The 21,431-nt window shown below is 48.6% G+C and overlaps 1 protein-coding gene across 2 annotated transcripts in view; it reads right to left on the bottom strand.

The window, feature by feature from the left end:
* Positions 1 to 1,011: 1,011 nt before the first annotated feature.
* Positions 1,012 to 21,431, bottom strand: part of USF3 (upstream transcription factor family member 3) — a 38,742-nt gene continuing 18,322 nt past the window's right edge. Inside the window, exons 2-8 of one of the 2 annotated variants that reach the window (XM_073668652.1) lie at positions 16,827 to 16,961; positions 16,241 to 16,349; positions 14,534 to 14,602; positions 13,535 to 13,563; positions 12,802 to 12,884; positions 9,076 to 9,172; positions 1,012 to 8,677 (exon numbers count right to left, since the gene is read on the bottom strand). In XM_073668652.1, coding sequence (XP_073524753.1) covers positions 2,496 to 8,677; positions 9,076 to 9,172; positions 12,802 to 12,884; positions 13,535 to 13,563; positions 14,534 to 14,580 — 6,438 coding nt within the window. In that variant the 5' untranslated portion in view covers positions 14,581 to 14,602; positions 16,241 to 16,349; positions 16,827 to 16,961 and the 3' untranslated portion in view covers positions 1,012 to 2,495. The remainder of the gene's footprint in view (positions 8,678 to 9,075; positions 9,173 to 12,801; positions 12,885 to 13,534; positions 13,564 to 14,533; positions 14,603 to 16,240; positions 16,350 to 16,826; positions 16,962 to 21,431) is intronic. The other variant, XM_073668650.1, reaches the window with a different exon arrangement.

Below are 21,431 nucleotides of genomic sequence, written 5' to 3'. Positions count from 1 at the left end.
TTTTACACTTTTTGCTTGCTTCAATAGTCTCCATAGGAAACTAGAAGCAGCACTTGTCTGATCGCTTCTGCTACATAGAGATGATGAGCAGATCACCTCTATGCAGCAGAAATGGTCCTGTGCTATGAGCGCCGACCACTAGGTGGCGCTCATAGCGACCAACTCATGACAACCACTGGAGTTTGCTGCAGACCCAGGGTTGTCATGACCACCCATCAGTGACCCGCGATCACGTGACGGGGTCACCGATGGGCGGGGTAAGTGACGCGCTTCCGGCGCGGCGCTGTTAAATGCCGCTGTCAGAGATTGACAGCGGCATTTAACATGTTAACAGCCGCGGGTGGATCGTGATTCCACCCGAGGCTGTTGCGGGCACATGTCAGCTGTAATAATCAGCTGACATGTGCCCGGTTCAGTGCGGGCTCAGGGCCGGAGCCCTCACTGAACCGGGGGATTACAGCCTGTGCGTACTCGGTTATGACCAAATGGACTTCGGAGGCGGCGTTCAAGAATTGAAAGTAGCTCTCTGTATACAGCCGGTACTGAGAGCCCCAATTTTAAGGAATTTGTACTCCAGGCGGATGCCTCAAAAATCGGATTTGGAGCGGTCCTTTCTCAGGAGATACATGTAGAGGAGCATCCTGTTTCTCTACCCGAGTAGGAAACCGTCAGCATGGAAAAAAAATTATTCCATTGTAGAAAAGGAATACTTGGCCATAAAGTGGGCGGTGGACACATTACGATACTATCTTTTAGGGCGAAAATTTTAATTAGTGTCAGACCATGCCCCACTCAGGCGGATGAGGGAGAAAAAGGGGAAAAATGCTTGTGTTACCAGCTGGTTTCTAGCCCTTCAGGATTTCCGCTTCAATATGGAACATACAGCTGGAAAGTTAAATGGTAATGCCAATGCTCTCTCTCGAGAATATGTATATACACATACACACATTCACACAGGTTACTGTACACACACACTTTTGTACGATACAACAGAAACTCTGGAGACCACGAGAGGCGTGAGAACTTTTATTTTACTAATAAAATATGTTCAGCTCTTTACAAAGAATTATTACAACCAGAAATCATTGGAAATAAAAGTGTACCATGAGATCTGCAAGTACCAAAGCAGCAATAAAAAAATCAAAAATACACAGCCTCCCGGCCCCTCACTCCATTCACACAACAGAAGAGGAAAAATGTCTGAAACCTAAACGGGCGCCATCGTTCCAAGAATTTCCAAAAGTATAAAGAACTATACACAACATGTACAGTGGAGGCGAGGGGCAGCGTTCCTTGTAATCTACATATATACAGTATATATTATATACACTTTGAAATGTGGGGGTGACGGGATCGTGGCGAGGGCTTCGGGGTGACTATGGAGGGCAAACGTTCCATGACGGAGTCGGGGGATCTTCCAGCCTCGTGACTTTACAACATGTAAGGCCGAGTATACATAGTCCACCATAGTCCACCAGTCTGGTGCAAGGCTCATTACCTCGGTCTCACGTCTGAATAAATTTACTACTTTTACTTTTCCGTACATGGTGACTGCCGCCACGTTACCGCAATCCTGATCTGGTGACAAAAAATAATCGCAACGTGTCAACCTAAAACACTGGAGGTACTGCACCAGAATACAAAGGGTGTCTGTGTCGCTACCACAGAACTGAACACCCATGACATCACCCAAACTGCGATGACATCACACTACATCCTCAACCAAGGGTAGAAATGACAGATGGAAAACAATGGACCAAACACTTTACATAATACCATCGAGCAAAACAATTATCGGTTTTTGGGGGTCCCCTTTAATTCATACAACAAACCTCATTTGTTTCGACACTCCAACAATGGGAGGGGTGGGGGGGGAAGCACGGATGAACAACTAAAAAGTTCTCAGCTGGGACCTCCTTCCGGCCCATGATGGTAGGCGAACTACGGGAGGCCTCAATCAATTTTTCTGTCTTTAATGCAGGGGCCGGTTTGAGAAAAGATGGTGACAAGTTACATAAGCCAACTTCTCCTAATTTTCAGAAGTTCAGCCAAGTTTCTTAAGAGTGATTTCTGTATGAAAAGTTTTAAATTAAGTCAAATTACAAATATTCCTAAAATATATATATATCCGAATCACGACAAATGTTGTTTTTTTTTGTTTTTTTTCCTGGAAAAAATAGTGGAGAAATAACAGATTTCCCACATCACACCCCAAACATGCACAAATGATGTAGAAAATGAGCAAAAAAAAAAAAAAAAAAAGAATTTCTGACTAGTAAAAAGCAACGGCAGAGAGTTGCCACCGAAAACTAGAGCACGTGTGGGGAAAACGTGGCTAACAGAGCGGCTGATACGTGGATGGAAGGCCATAGAATAGATTCGTGGAAATGGAAGAACTCAAAAACTTTCCAACATGGAAAAAAAAAAAAAACTGCAGGAAATGGAACAAAAAACACATTATCTGTTCGCATTCAGGAGCCCCTCATGGGGCGACATTACACTGCCGAACTGGAGTCGTGACCCAATATATGGCTGATGTTGTGCGCTGGCCGATTTGACGTCTGCTTTGAAGAGTCTGAAGCTGAAGGGTGTGAAATGGAAAGCAAAGGTGACACCGCCGAGCCATCAGCAGGGAGGGCGGTGGCAATTTCTGGAAACAGGGAGGTGAGGTTGAAGTTTGACAGGTGGGACGGGTTGGTCATGTGCATCGGGGGCATTTCTGGGAGGAGTGGGAACGTTGTTTGAGAGAAGCCTACAGGCCTTGGTGGGGACAGTATGGAGCCAAACCTATTGCCGTTGGACTTCTCGGTGCTTGGATTAGGAAACATTTGGTTGGAGAAGTAGGGGAGGGTGAGGTCGTTGGACAAACTTGGATGAGCTGGTGAATATGGAGGGTAAAAAGAGGGCAATGTGTTCTGTGGATCTACTGGGATCAGGGCAGGCGTCCGTGTGGCCGTGGTCTGTGTAACGGGAGGGATGAAAGATGCATTTGCGTTAATGGGTGGATTCATTGTGCCCTCCGGGATGAACGGGAAGCCAAAGTTCTGGGTAAGTGTATGTTGGTCAGGAGCTGCATTGTCGGCGGACACTTGAGGGCTGTCAGGCATAAAACGAACTATTCCAGTCCTCTTTTCCGGAACGGGTTGCTGCCGCCCAAGGATCATGCTACTTGGGCCAGCTAGGGGCAGATGAGGCAGCGCAGAATCAAACATATTGCCATGTCTTTGGTTTCCAGATCGGTTTCTTTCGGGTTGACGGGTTTTGGCATCCGGTTCCTCTTGCAGAGGGTGCCTGGAACGCTGGGCTACCGAGTGATTAGTTTGCCTCACCGTTTGTCGCTGATCTCCATTTCCATGGGTGATGGACTGATGAGGAATGGGTGGATGAACCACACCATGCATGTTAATGGAAACTTGTATATTCAGCTGGTTCTTAGTCTGCCCGTCTCCCGCCCGAAGAGATTTTTGCATGTGAGGACTCGTATTCCTGCCCTGGATCTCTCCAGAAGAGCTGGAGAAAGGAATATTTAAAGAATTGTTTCTTGAGTTGACTTGTCCCATCACTAAGTCACAGCTTTCACGATTCGGACCCTCATTCTCTCTCCGGAGGTGCAGGGACTCACGAGCCGGAGGGCAACTGAACTCGATGCTAGAAGAAGCGTTGTACTGCATCCGCTGATGGCTGGAGATTGACCGCTGACTCGCCCCAACTTGGTCTCCAATGTGAGGCGCCAACAAACTTTGCATGAAGCTCTGGTGACAAGAATTCTCGTTTTCTCTAATGGGAAGGGTGTTTGCGATGGGCACCTCTTGGACGCTCTGGTAGGGCAGGTGTTTTTGCCGATCCATGGCAGAATTACTATTCTGGCTTATCCTATAGGTTTGTGATTGCAGCCCCCTCATGTTCGTGTTGGTGCCACCTTCGTTGTTTCTCGATGTCTGAACTTCAAAGGAAGCTGCTTGTTGCTGAGACAAGCCTCCTGGCTTAAAGGTTTGGCAGTCGGGAAGCCTTTGAGACTCTGCATTGATGCCATGCTCGATGGCCATGTGGCCCTGAAGGTTATGGGTTGGTAGAACTTTATTCCTGGATACATCCAGATACTTCCGCATTTCAATCTGCTCCGATACCCGTGAAGCTTGGACAGAGACTCCAATTCTCGGTTCTGTGTTTGAAGTGCTTTTACCAATAAGTGCCTCGGCAGAGTAACTAGATACCCGGTTTCTTTCCTGTCGGTGTGGAACACAAGTCATATTTGGAGGCCGAGAGACTACGCTCACTTGGGAAGCCATCTGCTGCTCTAAACTCCTTGAGGTCATGAGCCTTTGGAGTTGGTTGTGACCCGATAAGTGCTCCGAAGACACAATGGATCCTTGCGAGCGGTTGATATCTTGCTGATGTTGATGAAGCATATCCTGACTCACATGACCGTGAGGGTGGGCTATGTGGAGACCCCGGGATGGTGCACTGTTTTCACATGGCTTCTCTGCTTGGGCATTTCCAAAATGAGGAGGTATCTGCTGCTGTTGGATCTGTTGGTGATGGGGCTGACCACTCTTATGCCGATTTTGCTCCGTCAGGTGTTTCTGTTGCAGCGACAGCCGCGGCGTCTGAGCACCTTGGACGGGGTTCTGTTTCTTCTGCATCTGAACGTCCTGCTGTACCATTCGCTGTTGCTGAATGTTATGGGACTGTGCGCGGAGGGAACGGTCCACATGTGGGACTTGTTGTTGCTGCTGCTGCTGCTGATACAAGTGATGATGATCCCGTAAATGTCCTGCTTGTTGCTGCTGCTTCAAGTACGGGTTGTTACTGTGGAGAGGTACTTGCTGTTGGTGCGACTGCAACAGTTGAAGGTGCTGGTTCCCTATCTGACCCTGTTCAGATACAGAAGATTGTGAATTGCAACGCAGGTCCGACTGTCTCAAAGTCGAGTTAACAAAATTATTATTTGAAGTGAGCAGATTGGGTAATCCCTCACCACGGCTTTGGACGCTACTGGTTACCGACACCGCAGATGTGGAGGAATCAGACACGACTTGACCGACCATTACTTCGTTCTGCTCTGTGACGCTGCCTAAAGACTGCAATCGGTCAAGCCTGATTGGAACCAGACACTGCTTCTGTCTCTTGGCTGCGGAAAGGATCCCGTCGTCATGAACCGAACGTTTGTTGGACTCTTTTCTACCATCGACTGTTTGTTTCAGGTGAGGAACCGTCGCCCGAGACACCTGCATGACGGCAGAACTCATCGAGTGCAGCTGCTCATGGGGGTAGTCGGACAGGACCGTCGTCACCTCCGTCTGGCTTTCGTAAGTGCTGGAGGACACAGAAGTATTTGTGGACGGAGGCATGGACATGTTTTCTGAGGTTTGCAACACACTGGCGCAGTTCACCGAATGGTTAACGCCACCCGGGTGTATTAAATTATTGATGCTCAGACTGGTCACACTCTGAGACTGAGACGTGGAGATCTGTAACGACAGACTGGCAGCATTCACAATCGCACAATTACTTTTTTCTACCAGACTATCGACAAAAGGGCGGCCATTAGTATCCAGGGCGGTTAAGGAATGGGATGAAGGCTGGAGTCGAGAAAGGTTTTCTTTTGCCACGTGGGGCTTGAAAGGGAGCTGACAGTCCGAGGTCAATGCTTCTGCTTCCGAGCTCCTGGGAACGGGAACCGATCCACCAGCTTCCGCCTGAACTCTTGATCTTACTTTCGAAAGAGTTTCCTGATCAAAGATGGCTCTGGCGGCAACAGCAACTATGTCATTCTGCTCAGAAAACCCACACCCATTAAATGTTGACCCCAATGACGCCCCACCGATGGCATCATCCCTGTTGGCATCTGGCAACATTGAGGCTACTGAGAAGTTACGGCTGCTGGCAGAACTACCAGACGATGGCGAGTCCGTTTGCCGATTAGTCGCGGAGGCGTTGCTGCTGCCGTCTGGTTCGGAGAGACCAGTCTGATTTGGGTTGGGGATAACTGGTTCTGGCCTTGTTTCGCCCGCAGCAGTCACAGGTTCTTTAGTCTTCACTTTTCTGAATGGTGGTCCCTGACTGTCAAGATCCTTTGAGTCTCCTTTTAAAGGGAAGGATTTCTCATTTGGGTCATCGGTCAATATCTGCGCTTCCAGCAAGACGGCAGCAGTTAAAGTTGGAGTGCCACCATCTCCTTGGCACTGTCTAGAAGCCGTGGCATGATCCGGACTTCTGCCAGAGGCTACATCAATTGAGTCTTGAGGACTCTCTACAACCGGAGGTTCTTGAAGGGTCTCCCCAATTACAGGATGATTGCCGGGATCTACATCTCCCCTAAAACATTCGGGATCCGATCTGCACTCGTTCTGGGCTCCACCATCCTCTTCTGCAGGGTTCTGGAAGTGTAAGAGCTCATCGTGCATTGGGTCGGATGAAGTTGGATTTCCTTCCGAGTTCGCAGGATTTCTGACGTCATTGGGTTTCTCACTTAGGCCATTTTCCGAGGATTGACCTCCTGCTTTCTGTTCTATAGTGGAAGATGTTGCCAAGTCAGGAGCCTTCTCCATCTCAATATGAGGTCCATTACTGGTCTGGGTTTTCAGAGGTTCTGGTTTAGTGGCTGCAGCAAGATCCTTTTTAGCAGAAGCTCCCTTCTTTACCGTCGGCTTCTTGATAGTCTTTTTTGGCTTTGTACCGGCCATTGCGGCGTTAGTTACAGGCTTTACCGATAAAGGCTTTGTCATTACAGATGCAACAGGTAAAGAAGAGGTGTCAGTGACTGCGGCCGTCACGGCGGTTCCAGACACAGAGATGCAGTTTACTGGTGCGGTGCTGGTAGCTGGTGCAGGGGGATTAAGGGTAAACTGTAGGCAATTGTGCCCGGCCAGCTGAGAGATGTTCTGGCTGAGGTTAGCCAATGCACCGAACGTGTTGAGAGCGACATTGGTGTTGGGATCTTCACTGGTTGTTGGCTGAATAATTTGCATAGGAGTTTGGTTGGAGGATCCAGATGACGGATTCATGGGCTGCAGCGCAAAAAGCTGTCCATTGAGAGAGATAGTCGGCGGCTGTTGATTTGAGGCGGCGGCAGAAGCGGGTACTTGCGGTGCGGTGCTGGACGGCTGAACAGGGCAGGGTCTGGGCAATATATGAACGAGATGTTTTCCACCGAACGTCTGTGGGATCACCGTGCTTTGCACAGGGTTTGGAGGGCAGAGGACAGGACTGGTTGCATTGATGGGCATGACCACAGAAGAGGCAGGCTGAGCTGTCATTATGGGAAGGGTGTTCTGGTTGGGGGTGGCTTGGATTATAACGATTTGCTGCCCCACGGGCGGTTTAGGAACGGGCGGACAAGGTGCAGGTGCTGGTGGTTGAAGTAATATAATGTTCTGATTGGCTGGTGATGGATTTATTGCGGGACCGAATGGCTGAGCTACCTGAATGACCTGCACCGGGGGATGTAATGGGAGGATACTGGTCGTGCTTTGCGCTTGTGGTTGGGTAATGAGTGACTGGACTTGTACGGGCTGACAAGAAGGCATTTTCACCATTACTTGCTCCACGGGCTTGATTTCTGTGGGTGCCATGTTGTTCATGTTTATGCAAGCTGTAACTGGACAGTGATTTGGAGTTTCTTTGGAGGCCACTGGCTGTTCGGTCACTAGCGCGGGAATCACAGCAGAAGACGACTGACTTAATGACTGCACGGTGTTTCCCGCAAGTTGTAACGTCGTCCATGTAGTTTGAGTGTTTCCATCAGACGGGATCCGAGATAGGCTTCCGATGCTCTTCAAATCAGGAAATCCAGGCGACAGGGACCAGCTGGCCTCAAGCGAAGGAGCAGAAAACATGGATGCACTGGTACCAGCAGGAACCTCTAGAGATGAATTTCCTTCTCTCGAGTGGATGAAGACACCCATGCTGGACGCAATGGCGACATTGGGCAAAACGTCCTTCCCTACGTCCTTTGCAGTCTCTGCACAACCGGACGCAGCAGACGTGTTCTCGGGAGCATTTGTAGACACCTGCAAGCTAATTCCAGGCATGTTGGCTTGAGAAACTTGTGAAGGAAGATTGCTGACGGATGCAACATTTTCTTGCACCTTTTGCTCCACGACATTCCCTTCTTTTGCCTGGGAAGAACTTATCATTGAAGCCGCTGCACCAGTCGCTAGTGGAAATGAAACAGCAGAGCTGGTCGGGGAAGGTGCGATATCTTTGCCCTTGGACAGGACGAGGTTTGCCGTGGTCTGTGCTATGGTCACAGGAAGACTCGTTGACTCAACTTCAGCTGCAGTGGTTGGAGGAGATGTTGAATTTTGCTGCCATGTTTTGTCCAAGGGGTAAATGCCGGAGATGGTGATGGGCGTCACCAGGTTGCACGTTCTTTGCACCGGCACAACGTTGGCCGTTTGCTTCTGGAGGTTATGACCCATGTTGAAGGTGATGCCATGCACAGCGGTGCCCTGGTTAGAAGAGCCCAGCTGGTTACCGTTCAGGCAGAGAGGAAGTTTTGGGGTTGGGTCGGCAGAAGCGATGAGTGAGGCCTTCGAGTTTCTGGAGTTTCCTTTCCAGGTCAGCGTCGGGTCGTCGTACAAGCAGATGTCATTGCTCTTCAATAATTCGATGTATCGAGCGTTTTCATTTTGGATCTCTGCTAACTCCCTTCTGAGTTTTTTGATCTCACTGGCTGCAAAAGAGAAAAAAAAAAAAAAGATTAAAGGAGAATTATGTGTCACCAAAAGCAAAAATACAGCGTCGTGCATGACAAACACCGAGAGATGAAACGTTAGGCTTCAAATCCAAAAGCACAAAGAAATTGTGGCGCTACAATAAATCAGCTGAGAAAATGGGTGAGGAGAGATCGGGGCTAAAGCGGAAGGACGCGCTCGCTGACGGATCCCCCCGCAGCCCGCTGTGTATGGTCATACTTACAGGATGGAGAGGACAAAGTTTATAAGGAAACCATATTGGTAACGTTAATTTTGCAAACAATAAGTAAAAAAGGAAATAAAATATTACCCCCCATGAGGCGTCCATATTTTATAATAATCCCTAGGAATCTTTCCCCTCCAGTATCGGCCTCACCTTGCTCGTTGTTCCCCCCGTTTAGCAGCAGCTCATCGTTTTGCCGCTTCAGCTCGGTGATGTACTTGAAGGCTTGATCCAGAATCATGTTCTTGCTCTGAGAAACAAAATGGAAAAATGATTAAAGAGAGTCCGGCTGATGAAGACTTCCGGGATCCGGGATCTTATACAGACACCGAGAGATGGAGCAAGACAAATGTATGATCCGACCGGGCTCAGGGTACTGAGGCTCCCACACCCCGGGCAGCCGACATGTTAGTGCACCCTCTGACATGTGATGTACAGTGGTCCTACAAAGGAGCGGGACTCGCATTCAATTACCGTTCAATGCAAAATCCCAGAAAGTCCTCTCACTGCCGTCGTCCCACCTCAGAGTTCAGCTACAAGGCTTGCGGGATCCTGGTCCACGGCCACAACAGGAGACCGTGACTGATGGACCAGCGCCGTCCGAACCGCTCCCGTACTTAGCGGCATCCCCGATGATCGCCTCTTCTGATGGGCCGGTCCCATCATTACACTGCAGCATGACGCAGACATGGTCGCGACTGCCGATGGACAGAGGCGCCGGGGGCGCGGAGGGTAGGAGGACGCCCTGCTCCAGCGGACGCGGACTACCGACGTCCCTCAACTCTCACCATAACTCTTTGTTTTCTTCCTCAGATTGGAGTAAGTTGTATTTGAAATGGAACAAATTTAATTTACCGCAGAATTTACTGGAAAAAAAAATGTTTCCAGAAGGATTTAAAAAAAATAAATAAATAACGCGACTTTTTTATGGCATTCACTATGTAAAATGACGAGACCTTAAACGGAGGGAGTACAAAGATGGTGGACATGGGGCCCTTCATTAGCCTGCCAGCTAGTATGACTAGAGGTCGGCATCTCCGCCTGTCACTCATCAGTACAGCGGTCGGCATCTCCGCCTGTCACTCATCAGTACAGCGGTCGGCATCTCCGCCTGTCACTCATCAGTACAGCGGTCGGCATCTCCGCCTGTCACTCATCAGTACAGCGGTCGGCATCTCCGCCTGTCACTCATCAGTACAGCGGTCGGCATCTCCGCCTGTCACTCATCAGTACAGCGGTCGGCATCTCCGCCTGTCACTCATCAGTACAGCGGTCGGCATCTCCGCCTGTCACTCATCAGTACAGCGGTCGGCATCTCCGCCTGTCACTCATCAGTACAGCGGTCGGCATCTCCGCCTGTCACTCATCAGTACAGCGGTCGGCATCTCCGCCTGTCACTCATCAGTACAGCGGTCGGCATCTCCGCCTGTCACTCATCAGTACAGCGGTCGGCATCTCCGCCTGTCACTCATCAGTACAGCGGTCGGCATCTCCGCCTGTCACTCATCAGTACAGCGGTCAGCATCTCCGCCTGTCACTCATCAGTACAGCGGTCAGCATCTCCGCCTGTCACTCATCAGTACAGCGGTCAGCATCTCCGCCTGTCACTCATCAGTACAGCGGTCAGCATCTCCGCCTGTCACTCATCAGTACAGCGGTCAGCATCTCCGCCTGTCACTCATCAGTACAGCGGTCAGCATCTCCGCCTGTCACTCATCAGTACAGCAGTCAGCATCTCCGCCTGTCACTCATCAGTACAGCGGTCAGCATCTCCGCCTGTCACTCATCAGTACAGCGGTCAGCATCTCCGCCTGTCCCTCATCAGTACAGCGGTCAGCATCTCCGCCTGTCCCTCATCAGTACAGCGGTCAGCATCTCCGCCTGTCCCTCATCAGTACAGCGGTCAGCATCTCCGCCTGTCCCTCATCAGTACAGCGGTCAGCATCTCCGCCTGTCACTCATCAGTACAGCGGTCAGCATCTCCGCCTGTCCCTCATCAGTACAGCGGTCAGCATCTCCGCCTGTCCCTCATCAGTACAGCGGTCAGCATCTCCGCCTGTCCCTCATCAGTACAGCGGTCAGCATCTCCGCCTGTCCCTCATCAGTACAGCGGTCAGCATCTCCGCCTGTCCCTCATCAGTACAGCGGTCAGCATCTCCGCCTGTCCCTCATCAGTACAGCGGTCAGCATCTCCGCCTGTCCCTCATCAGTACAGCGGTCAGCATCTCCGCCTGTCCCTCATCAGTACAGCGGTCAGCATCTCCGCCTGTCCCTCATCAGTACAGCGGTCAGCATCTCCGCCTGTCCCTCATCAGTACAGCGGTCAGCATCTCCGCCTGTCCGTCATCAGTACAGCGGTCAGCATCTCCGCCTGTCAGTCATCAGTACAGCGGTCAGTATCTCCGCCTGTCAGTCATCAGTACAGCGGTCAGTATCTCCGCCTGTCACTCATCAGTACAGCGGTCAGTATCTCCGCCTGTCACTCATCAGTACAGCGGTCAGTATCTCCGCCTGTCACTCATCAGTACAGCGGTCAGTATCTCCGCCTGTCACTCATCAGTACAGCGGTCAGTATCTCCGCCTGTCACTCATCAGTACAGCGGTCAGCATCTCCGCCTGTCACTCATCAGTACAGCGGTCAGTATCTCCGCCTGTCACTCATCAGTACAGCGGTCAGTATCTCCGCCTGTCACTCATCAGTACAGCGGTCAGTATCTCCGCCTGTCACTCATCAGTACAGCGGTCAGTATCTCCGCCTGTCACTCATCAGTACAGCGGTCAGTATCTCCGCCTGTCACTCATCAGTACAGCGGTCAGTATCTCCGCCTGTCACTCATCAGTACAGCGGTCAGTATCTCCGCCTGTCACTCATCAGTACAGCGGTCAGTATCTCCGCCTGTCACTCATCAGTACAGCGGTCAGTATCTCCGCCTGTCACCCATCAGTACAGCGGTCGGTATCTCCGCCTGTCACTCATCAGTACAGCGGTCGGTATCTCCGCCTGTCACTCATCAGTACAGCGGTCGGTATCTCCGCCTGTCACCCAATAGTACAGCGGTCGGTATCTCCGCCTGTCACTCATCAGTACAGCGGTCGGTATCTCCGCCTGTCACCCAATAGTACAGCGGTCGGTATCTCCGCCTGTCACTCATCAGTACAGCGGTCGGTATCTCCGCCTGTCACCCAATAGTACAGCAGTCAGTATCTCCTCCTGTCACTCATCAGTACAGCGGTCAGTATCTCCGCCTGTCACTCATCAGTACAGCGGTCAGTATCTCCGCCTGTCACTCATCAGTACAGCGGTCAGTATCTCCGCCTGTCACTCATCAGTACAGCGGTCAGTATCTCCGCCTGTCACTCATCAGTACAGCGGTCAGTATCTCCGCCTGTCACTCATCAGTACAGCGGTCAGTATCTCCGCCTGTCACTCATCAGTACAGCGGTCAGTATCTCCGCCTGTCACTCATCAGTACAGCGGTCAGTATCTCCGCCTGTCACCCATCAGTACAGCGGTCGGTATCTCCGCCTGTCACCCATCAGTACAGCGGTCGGTATCTCCGCCTGTCACTCATCAGTACAGCGGTCAGTATCTCCGCCTGTCACTCATCAGTACAGCGGTCGGTATCTCCGCCTGTCACTCATCAGTACAGCGGTCGGTATCTCCGCCTGTCACTCATCAGTACAGCGGTCGGTATCTCCGCCTGTCACCCATTAGTACAGCAGTCAGAATCTCCTCCTGTCACTCATCAGTACAGCGGTCAGTATCTCCGCCTGTCACCCATCAGTACAGCGGTCGGCCAGTTTTCCAGGGCTTGACCTCCCACATTGTAGTCGCTCGGCTCTGTCAGAACTGGCTGAGACTCCAGATGATGCCATTACCTGCTTCAGGGCGGGAGAGCAGGGGATGAGGTCTCCGATCCGATTGATCCCAGAGTTTATTTTCTTCTTCCTATGTCGTTCCACTAAAAAAAAATAAAAATAAAACCTTGGCCGCGTCTGCAGGAGATTTGGAGCTTTGTGTCAGAAAATCCAAAGTCCGACGTCCATAAAGATAGAATTGAAAATTAATTTTAAAAACACCAGGGTGAGATGAGAGAATGACGTGAGAGCTGACGGCGTCTGATGAGCCATGGATGGCAGAGCGGTGAGTCACACTCAGGTCTTTCTCTCAGCCCTGCACCTCCCTCCCCATGAGGGTCCCCTAATCCCACCATTATGGCCGGTGTCCGACCACCTATGAGCAGAGAGGTGACAGTGGATCAGCCGGTTCTCCCCAATCATTGCTATGGGAATATCTGCTCAGCGTGCACCATGACCGCTCCACTCACAGGTCGGATGCCGGATGGAGAGGCGCCGGGCTCAGGGGTGGACCCTCACCTATCAGGCATTTAGGATATAGTCTATAATCTCACCAGACATCCTACAAGTAAGACATCCCTCTCCAAAACTGGACTATAAAAATGCCCCATCAAAAAAGTGACAGATCCCCAGGAACAAAGGTCAAGATGACGATCAATATGGCGGCACGTCCCGTAATAAAACAGAAGGACGCCCGTTTCTCCGTCATAGCCAATTTTTGGTCTTGGGTGGAAAAAACAGACGCATCGCTTACCCTCATTGTGGCTCTCGCGGTTTTTCTTCCTAATGAAGGAATCAAAGAAAATGTATTGCATCAGTCGCTGTGAAGACACAGCTTTTCTTCTTAATTATGACAGACATATTTCTGATGGCCAAGAGCAATATATCTATTTTTATGATGACTTTTTTTAACCTGTGTTCTTCTTTGGTGGCTCAACACAGACTATTGTTTGTATAAACCTGAATGCTGATCACTTGAGGTGATATTTGGTAATTGATGAATGGCTGCTATTCACATCTTACAATGTATTCTCTGACGTACAGAGACTCTGAACAAGGAATGTTTTCTAAGATCTGTTAAATAAGTGTAGGGTGTTTGCCAGCCAACACTGGGGGGGATGAGCTGTGGATGTTCGAGCGCTGTGAATTAATATCATGATCCCTGACCCTTGACCTGTGAATGATGGCTTGAAAGGACAAATGTGAACTATAAAAAAGGGGGTTTCTGCGCCTGTTTAAAGAGACAGAACAGGATGACGGCCTAAGGGACCACAGCCCTGGCTGGAAAGATACAGAACTGCTCCACTAACCATTGCAGGAATCTCAGAGACGATGTGAAGAATCCAGCTTGGGACAATCAGGTCACCCGGCCACATATCTCACGACTCTAATCCCGGCAAGCCAGTGAAAGGGTGAGACTGCGTAATTTTGCACCACCTCGTGTATTTGCTGGGACTGTTCTATATGTTATTAATTGTTGGTGGTTCAATAAATTATTGCCACACCGTTTACCATCACCCTGTGTTGTCTGAGTAGTGTTACGCCCACGGAAGACCCCGGGTCATCACAGTCGGTAATGATAAATTATCACAAGGCGAGGAAAGAGCAAGGCACAAAGAAATAACTATACAAGACTCCACAGAAGAGACTCCAAACTAACGCTCCCCAGCAACCAAAAACTATCAGGGGAGCCAGCACTGGACAACCCCCCCAAAGTGCCGGACATGTCCCGTCCACTGTGGGGCGCTCTTACCTATGCTTGGATTTGTTAGGACTTGCATTCTGAGTCATCTCCGGCATTCTTATATCCAAAGACAGGTCACTGCAAGGAAGGAAGAAGGAAGGGGTAAGAAAGACCAAAAATAATCACAGAGACACCAAATCCAACAGCATACAACGTATGAACACAGTGACTGCACCAGCAGAATAGGGAGTGCAGCTCTGGAGTATAATACAGGATGTAACTCAGGATCAGTAATGTAATGTATGTACACAGTGACTGCACCAGCAGAATAGTGAGTGCAGCTCTGGAGTATAATACAGGATGTAACTCAGGATCAGTAATGTAATGTATGTACACAGTGACTGCACCAGCAGAATAGTGAGTGCAGCTCTGGAGTATAATACAGGATGTAACTCAGGATCAGTAATGTAATGTATGCACACAGTGACTGCACCAGCAGAATAGTGAGTGCAGCTCTGGAGTATAATACAGGATGTAACTCAGGATCAGTAATGTATGTACACAGTGACTCCACCAGCAGAATAGTGAGTGCAGCTCTGGGGTATAATACAGGATGTAACTCAGGATCAGTAATGTAATGTATGTACACAGTGACTGCACCAGCAGAATAGTGAGTGCAGCTCTGGAGTATAATACAGGATGTAACTCAGGATCAGTAATGTAATGTATGTACACAGTGACTGCACCAGCAGAATAGTGAGTGCAGCTCTGGAGTATAATACAGGATGTAACTCAGGATCAGTAATGTATGTACACAGTGACTGCACCAGCAGAATAGGGAGTGCAGCTCTGGGGTATAACACAGGATGTAACTCAGGATCAGTAATGTAATGTATGTACATAGTGACTCCACCAGCAGAATAGTGAGTGCAGCTCTGGAGTATAATACAGGAGGTAACTCAGGATCAGTAATGTAATGTATGTACACAGTGACTGCACCAGCAGAATAGTGAGTGCAGCTCTGGAGTATAATACAGGAGGCAACTCAGGATCAGTAATGTATGTACATAGTGACTCCACCAGCAGAATAGTGAGTGCAGCTCTGGGGTATAATACAGGATGTAACTCAGGATCAGTAATGTAATGTATGTACACAGTGACTGCACCAGCAGAATAGTGAGTGCAGCTCTGGAGTATAATACAGGATGTAACTCAGGATCAGTAATGTAATGTATGTACACAGTGACTGCACCAGCAGAATAGTGAGTGCAGCTCTGGAGTATAATACAGGATGTAACTCAGGATCAGTACAGGATCAGTAATGTAATGTATGTACACAGTGACTGCACCAGCAGAATAGTGAGTGCAGCTCTGGAGTATAATACAGGATGTAACTCAGGATCAGTAATGTAATGTATGTACACAGTGACTGCACCAGCAGAATAGTGAGTGCAGCTCTGGAGTATAATACAGGAGGTAACTCAGGATCAGTAATGTAATGTATGCACACAGTGACTGCACCAGCAGAATAGTGAGTGCAGCTCTGGAGTATAATACAGGATGTAACTCAGGATCAGTAATGTATGTACACAGTGACTCCACCAGCAGAATAGTGAGTGCAGCTCTGCGGTATAATACAGGAGGATAAGTACAGTATTCGGTGGTCTTAGCTCTTATAGCACAAACTGGACATGACTGATTCGGGTACAGTGATCCCAGATTACCATGTTATCTTATCTCCCTCCTTGCCCTCACACCGCAACAGGAAGTCCTCACCTCTACCGTTGGGCCTGGACGTATCTCACTCCGGCTTCGCCGTCCTCCTCTCCGTCACCTCCCGCTTCTCGTGGCAGACGAGTCTTTTCATCCCTCATCCTACTGAGCACTAAGAGTAAAAAAAAAAAAAAAGAAGACGTCAGCAGCCGAAAGCGCAGCAAAAATCCAGGGCAAAAATCTACGTCCAAACTCTGCAAGTTCTGATTGTTACAATATCCTATGCAACGTTGCTGGACGTCGGGGGCCACTCAGCCTGAGAGGTGTTTATCGGCTGTGACCTTTTCAAGCAGTAAGGCTATGTGCCCACAATGCAGAAATGCTGCAGATTTTTTCCACTTCTCCCTGGCAGGAAAAACGGATTTTACATGCGTTTTTCCTGCCACGTAGAAGCGTTTGTCAAGCGTTCTTCACATGCATTTCGCATGCGGGTTGACAAGAGATTTTAGCATCACTTGGAAAAGTGCTTGACAAGTTGGTCACACTATATAAATCCATGCAACCGGCATGTACAGTGTGACCAAGTAATAGTTAAAAAAAAAAAAAGAATAAGAATGGTAAAAAATAAAAAAATAGAGATTATACTTACCTTCTGATGGCCCCCGGTGTTTTCTCCGCTGCGTCCGGTCTGTTGTATGGGTCGCGGTGGTGTGAAAGGACCTTCCATGACGTCATTTAGTCATGTGACAGATCACGCGACCGCCGACGTCACTTTCATTCATACCTTTTTTTAGGGGGAGGAGGGTTTATCACAAGTAACAGGAAAAATGTTGTGCTTTTGACATTTTTTGTTACACATTTCTTAGCAGCATAAAACAAAAAATACATAATTTCTCATATGGGGGTCAGGAGAGATTGGCAGGAACTTTTCCATTTTTGTAAGCCCTTCCTGACAGATGGAGGTGGATGTAGCAGGTCCTGGAGCGGAGCCCCCCCGTCACACACAGTGGAGGACGGCTGCATTACACAGCCAGCGCCGGCCTCCAGCCGCAGTGACCGGAGCTTACTAACACAAAGCTCCATGAACTGAAAAATTGAAATATACTACGGGCCTCAGAAAACAACGACAGACTTTTTTTTTTTTTTTCCACAAATTTCATAAATTTTTCTTTACTACTTAAAGAAGCGCTCCCACAAAGTTTTCATCCTCTTAATATATTGCAATTATCATATTACAGTCATGGCTGAAAGTGTTGGCACTCATGAAATTGTTCCAGGAAATGAAGTATTTCTTCCAGACAATTATTACAATTACACACAGGTTTATTTCCTTTCCTTTGTGTGTATTGGAACAACACAAAAAAAAGAGAAAAAAAGGGTCAATTGGACATAATTTCACACAAAACCCCAAACAAAGTTGTTGTCCCCCTCAGCTTAATATTTGGTTGCACCCTTTGGAATTAATAACTGCAATCAGTCGCTTCCTATAACCATCAGCTTCTTCCTCCTCAGCTGGGATCTTGGACTCTTCTTACAATCTGCTCCAGGTCTCTCATATGTGAAGACGTCTTCTCCCAACAGCAATTGTAAGATCTCTCCACAGGTGATCAATGGGATTTAGATCCGGACTCATTGCAGCCACTTCAGAACTCTCCAGCGCTTTGTTTCCATCCATTTCTGGGGGCTTCTTCAAGTATGTTTGGGGTCATTGTCCTGCTGGAAGACCCATAACCTAGGACACAAACCCAGATTTCTGACACTGGACACTACATTGCGACACAAAATTCTTTTGTAATCTTCAGATTTCATGATGCCTTGCACACAGTCAAGGCACCCAGTGCCAGAGGCAGCAAAACAACCCCAAAACATCTTTGAACTTCCACCATGTTTGACTGTAGGTACTGTGTTCTTATGTTTCTAGGCCTCATTCTGATTTCGGTAAACAGTAGAATGATGTGCTTTACCAAAAAGCTCTATCCTGGTCTCATCTGTCCACAAGAAGCTTCCCCAGAAGGATTTTGGCTTACTCACGTACATCTTGCCAACTGCAGTCTAGCTGTTTTATGTGTCTGTGTCAGCAGTGGGGTCCTCCGGGGTCTCCTGCCATAGCGTTTCATTTCATTCACATGTGGATGGATAGTTCGCACTGACACTGATGTTCCCTAAGCCGGCAGGACAGCTTGAATTTCTTTGGAAGTTGATTGGGGCTTATCCACCATCCGGACTATCTTGCGTTGCAACCATCAATTTTTCTCTGCCTTCCACATCCAGGGAGATTAGCTACAGCGCCATGGGTTGTAAACTTCTTGATTATGTTGCGCACCGTGGACAAAGGAACATCAAGATCTCTGGAGATGGACTTGTAACCTTGAGATTGTTGATATTGTTTAACAATTTTGGTTCTCAAGTCCTTAGACAGTTCTCTTCTCTTTCCGTTCTCCATGATTAGTGTGGCACACACACAGACAATGCAAAGATTGAGTAAACTTCTCCCCTTTTTATCTGGTTTCAGGTGTGATTTTCATATTGCCCACACCTGTTACTTGCCACAGGTGAGTTTGAACGAGCATCACATGCTTGAAACAAAGTCGTACACCCACACTTTTGGAAAGGTGCCAACAATTTTGCCCGGCTCATTTTTGGAGTTCTATGTGAAATTGTGTCCAGTTTGCCTTTTTTTCTCTCTTTTTTTTGTGTTGTTCCAATACACAAAAGGAAATAAACGTGTGTATAACTAAACAGGTGTGATTGCTATAGTGTTCTGGGAGAAATACTTAATTTCCTGGAACAATTTCAAGGTGCCAATTCTTTCGGACATGACTGTGTATATATGTGTGTGTGTATACATATACGCACACACGATTATAGACACTTCACAGTGTTCCTATGTCAGGGTGATGTTTGGACATGTGACGGCTTTCACCACTGTGGATGTGATGGAGAGGCCGGGAGGGGAGGCGCCGGGACACTGAGGCCGGGAGGGGAGGAGCCGGGACACTGAGGCCGGGAGGGGAGGAGCCGGGACACTGAGGCCGGGAGGGGAGGAGCCGGGACACTGAGGCCGGTCCCCACCCCCCCACACACACCTGTATAACAACAACAATCACATCCAGTCACCCCCTCACACCTGTATAATAACAAATTACAGCCGGTCCCCCCCTCACACCTGTATAATAATAATATCAATCACAGACGGTCACCCCATCACCCCTGTATTACAACAACAATCACAGCCGGTCACCCCATCACCCCTGTATAACAACAACAATCACAGCCGGTCCCCCCCTCACACCTGTATAATAATAATATCAATCACAGACGGTCACCCCATCACCCCTGTATTACAACAACAATCACAGCCGGTCACCCCATCACCCCTGTATAACAACAACAATCACAGCCGGTCACCCCCTCACACCTGTATAATAATAATATCAATCACAGACGGTCACCCCATCACCCCTGTATTACAACAACAATCACAGCCGGTCACCCCATCACCCCTGTATAACAACAACAATCACAGCCGGTCACCCCCTCACACCTGTATAATAATAATATCAATCACAGTCGGTCACCCGCTCACACCTGTATAATAATAATAATATCAATCACAGCCGGTCACCCGCTCACACCTGTATTACAACAACAATCACAGCCGGTCACCCCATCACCCCTGTATAACAACAACAATCACAGCCGGTCACCCCCCTCACACCTGTATAATAACAACAATCACAGCCGGTCACCCCTGTATAATAACAACAACAGTCACAGCCGGTCACCCCCCCCCACACACACCTGTATAATAACAACAACAATCACAGCCGGTCACCCCTGTATAATAACAACAACAGTCACAGCCGGTCACCCCCCCCACACACACCTGTATAATAACAACAACAGTCACAACCGGTCCCACCCCTCGCACCTGTATAATAATAATCACAGCCGGTCACCCCTGTATAATAACAACAATCACAGCCGGTCACCCGCTCACACCTGTATAACAACAACAATCACCCTCAGTCCCTCCCACACACCTGTATAATAATAATAATAATAATAATCACAGCCGGTCACCCCCCCACACCTGTATAATAACAACAACAATCACAGCCGGTCACCCCCTAACACCTGTATAATAACAACAACAATCACAGCCGGTCACCCCCTAACACCTGTATAATAACAACAACAATCACAGCCGGTCACCCCTGTATAATAACAACAATCACAGCCGGTCCCACCCCTCGCACCTGTATAATAATAACAATCACAGCCGGTCACCCCTGTATAATAACAATCACAGCCGGTCACTCCCTCACACCTGTATAATAATAACAATCACAGCCGGTCACCCGCTCACACACCTGTATAATAACAACAACAATCACAGCCGGTCACCCCCTCACACCTGTATAATAACAACAATCACCCCCGGTCAACCCCACACACCAGTATAATAATAATAATAACAATCACTCCCGGTCACCCCCTCACACCTGTATAATAATAATAATAACAACAATCACAGACGGTCAATCCCTCACACCTGTATAATAACAACCACAGCCGGTCACCCCCCCACATCTGTATAATAACAACAGTCACAGCCGGCCACCCCCCCACACACCTGTATAATAATAATAATAACAGTCACAGCCTGTCACCCCCTCACACCTGTATAATAATAACAACAATCACAGCCGGTCACCCCCTCACATCTGAATAATAATAACAACAATCACCCCCGGTCACTCCCGTATAATAATATCAACAACAGTCACAGCCTGTCAACCCCTCACACCTGAATAATAACAATCACCCCCGGTCACTCCTTCAGACCTGTATAATAACAACAGTCACAGCCGGTCACCCCCTCACACCTGTATAATAATAATAACAACAACAGTCACAGCCGGTCACCCCCTCACACCTGTATAATAATAACAACAATCACCCCCGGTCACTCCCTCACACCTGTATAATAATAACAACAGTCACAGCCGCTCACCCCCTCACACCTGTATAATAATAACAACAACAGTCACAGCCGGTCACCTCCTCACACCTGTATAATAATAACAATCACAGCCAGTCCCCCCCTCACACCTGTACAATAATAATAATAATAATAATAATAATAACAACAACAACAACAATCACAGCCAGTCCCTCCCTCACACCTGTATAATAATAATAATAACATTCAGAGCCGGTCCCCCCCTCACACCTGTATAATAATAACAAC

The sequence above is a fragment of the Phyllobates terribilis genome, unplaced genomic scaffold (genome assembly GCF_046119375.1).
Source record: "Phyllobates terribilis strain yellow unplaced genomic scaffold, ASM4611937v1 Scaffold_2__4_contigs__length_985480577, whole genome shotgun sequence".
In the NCBI taxonomy this organism is placed as follows: domain Eukaryota; kingdom Metazoa; phylum Chordata; class Amphibia; order Anura; family Dendrobatidae; genus Phyllobates; species Phyllobates terribilis.
This window is presented reverse-complemented; position numbering and strand designations above follow the sequence as displayed.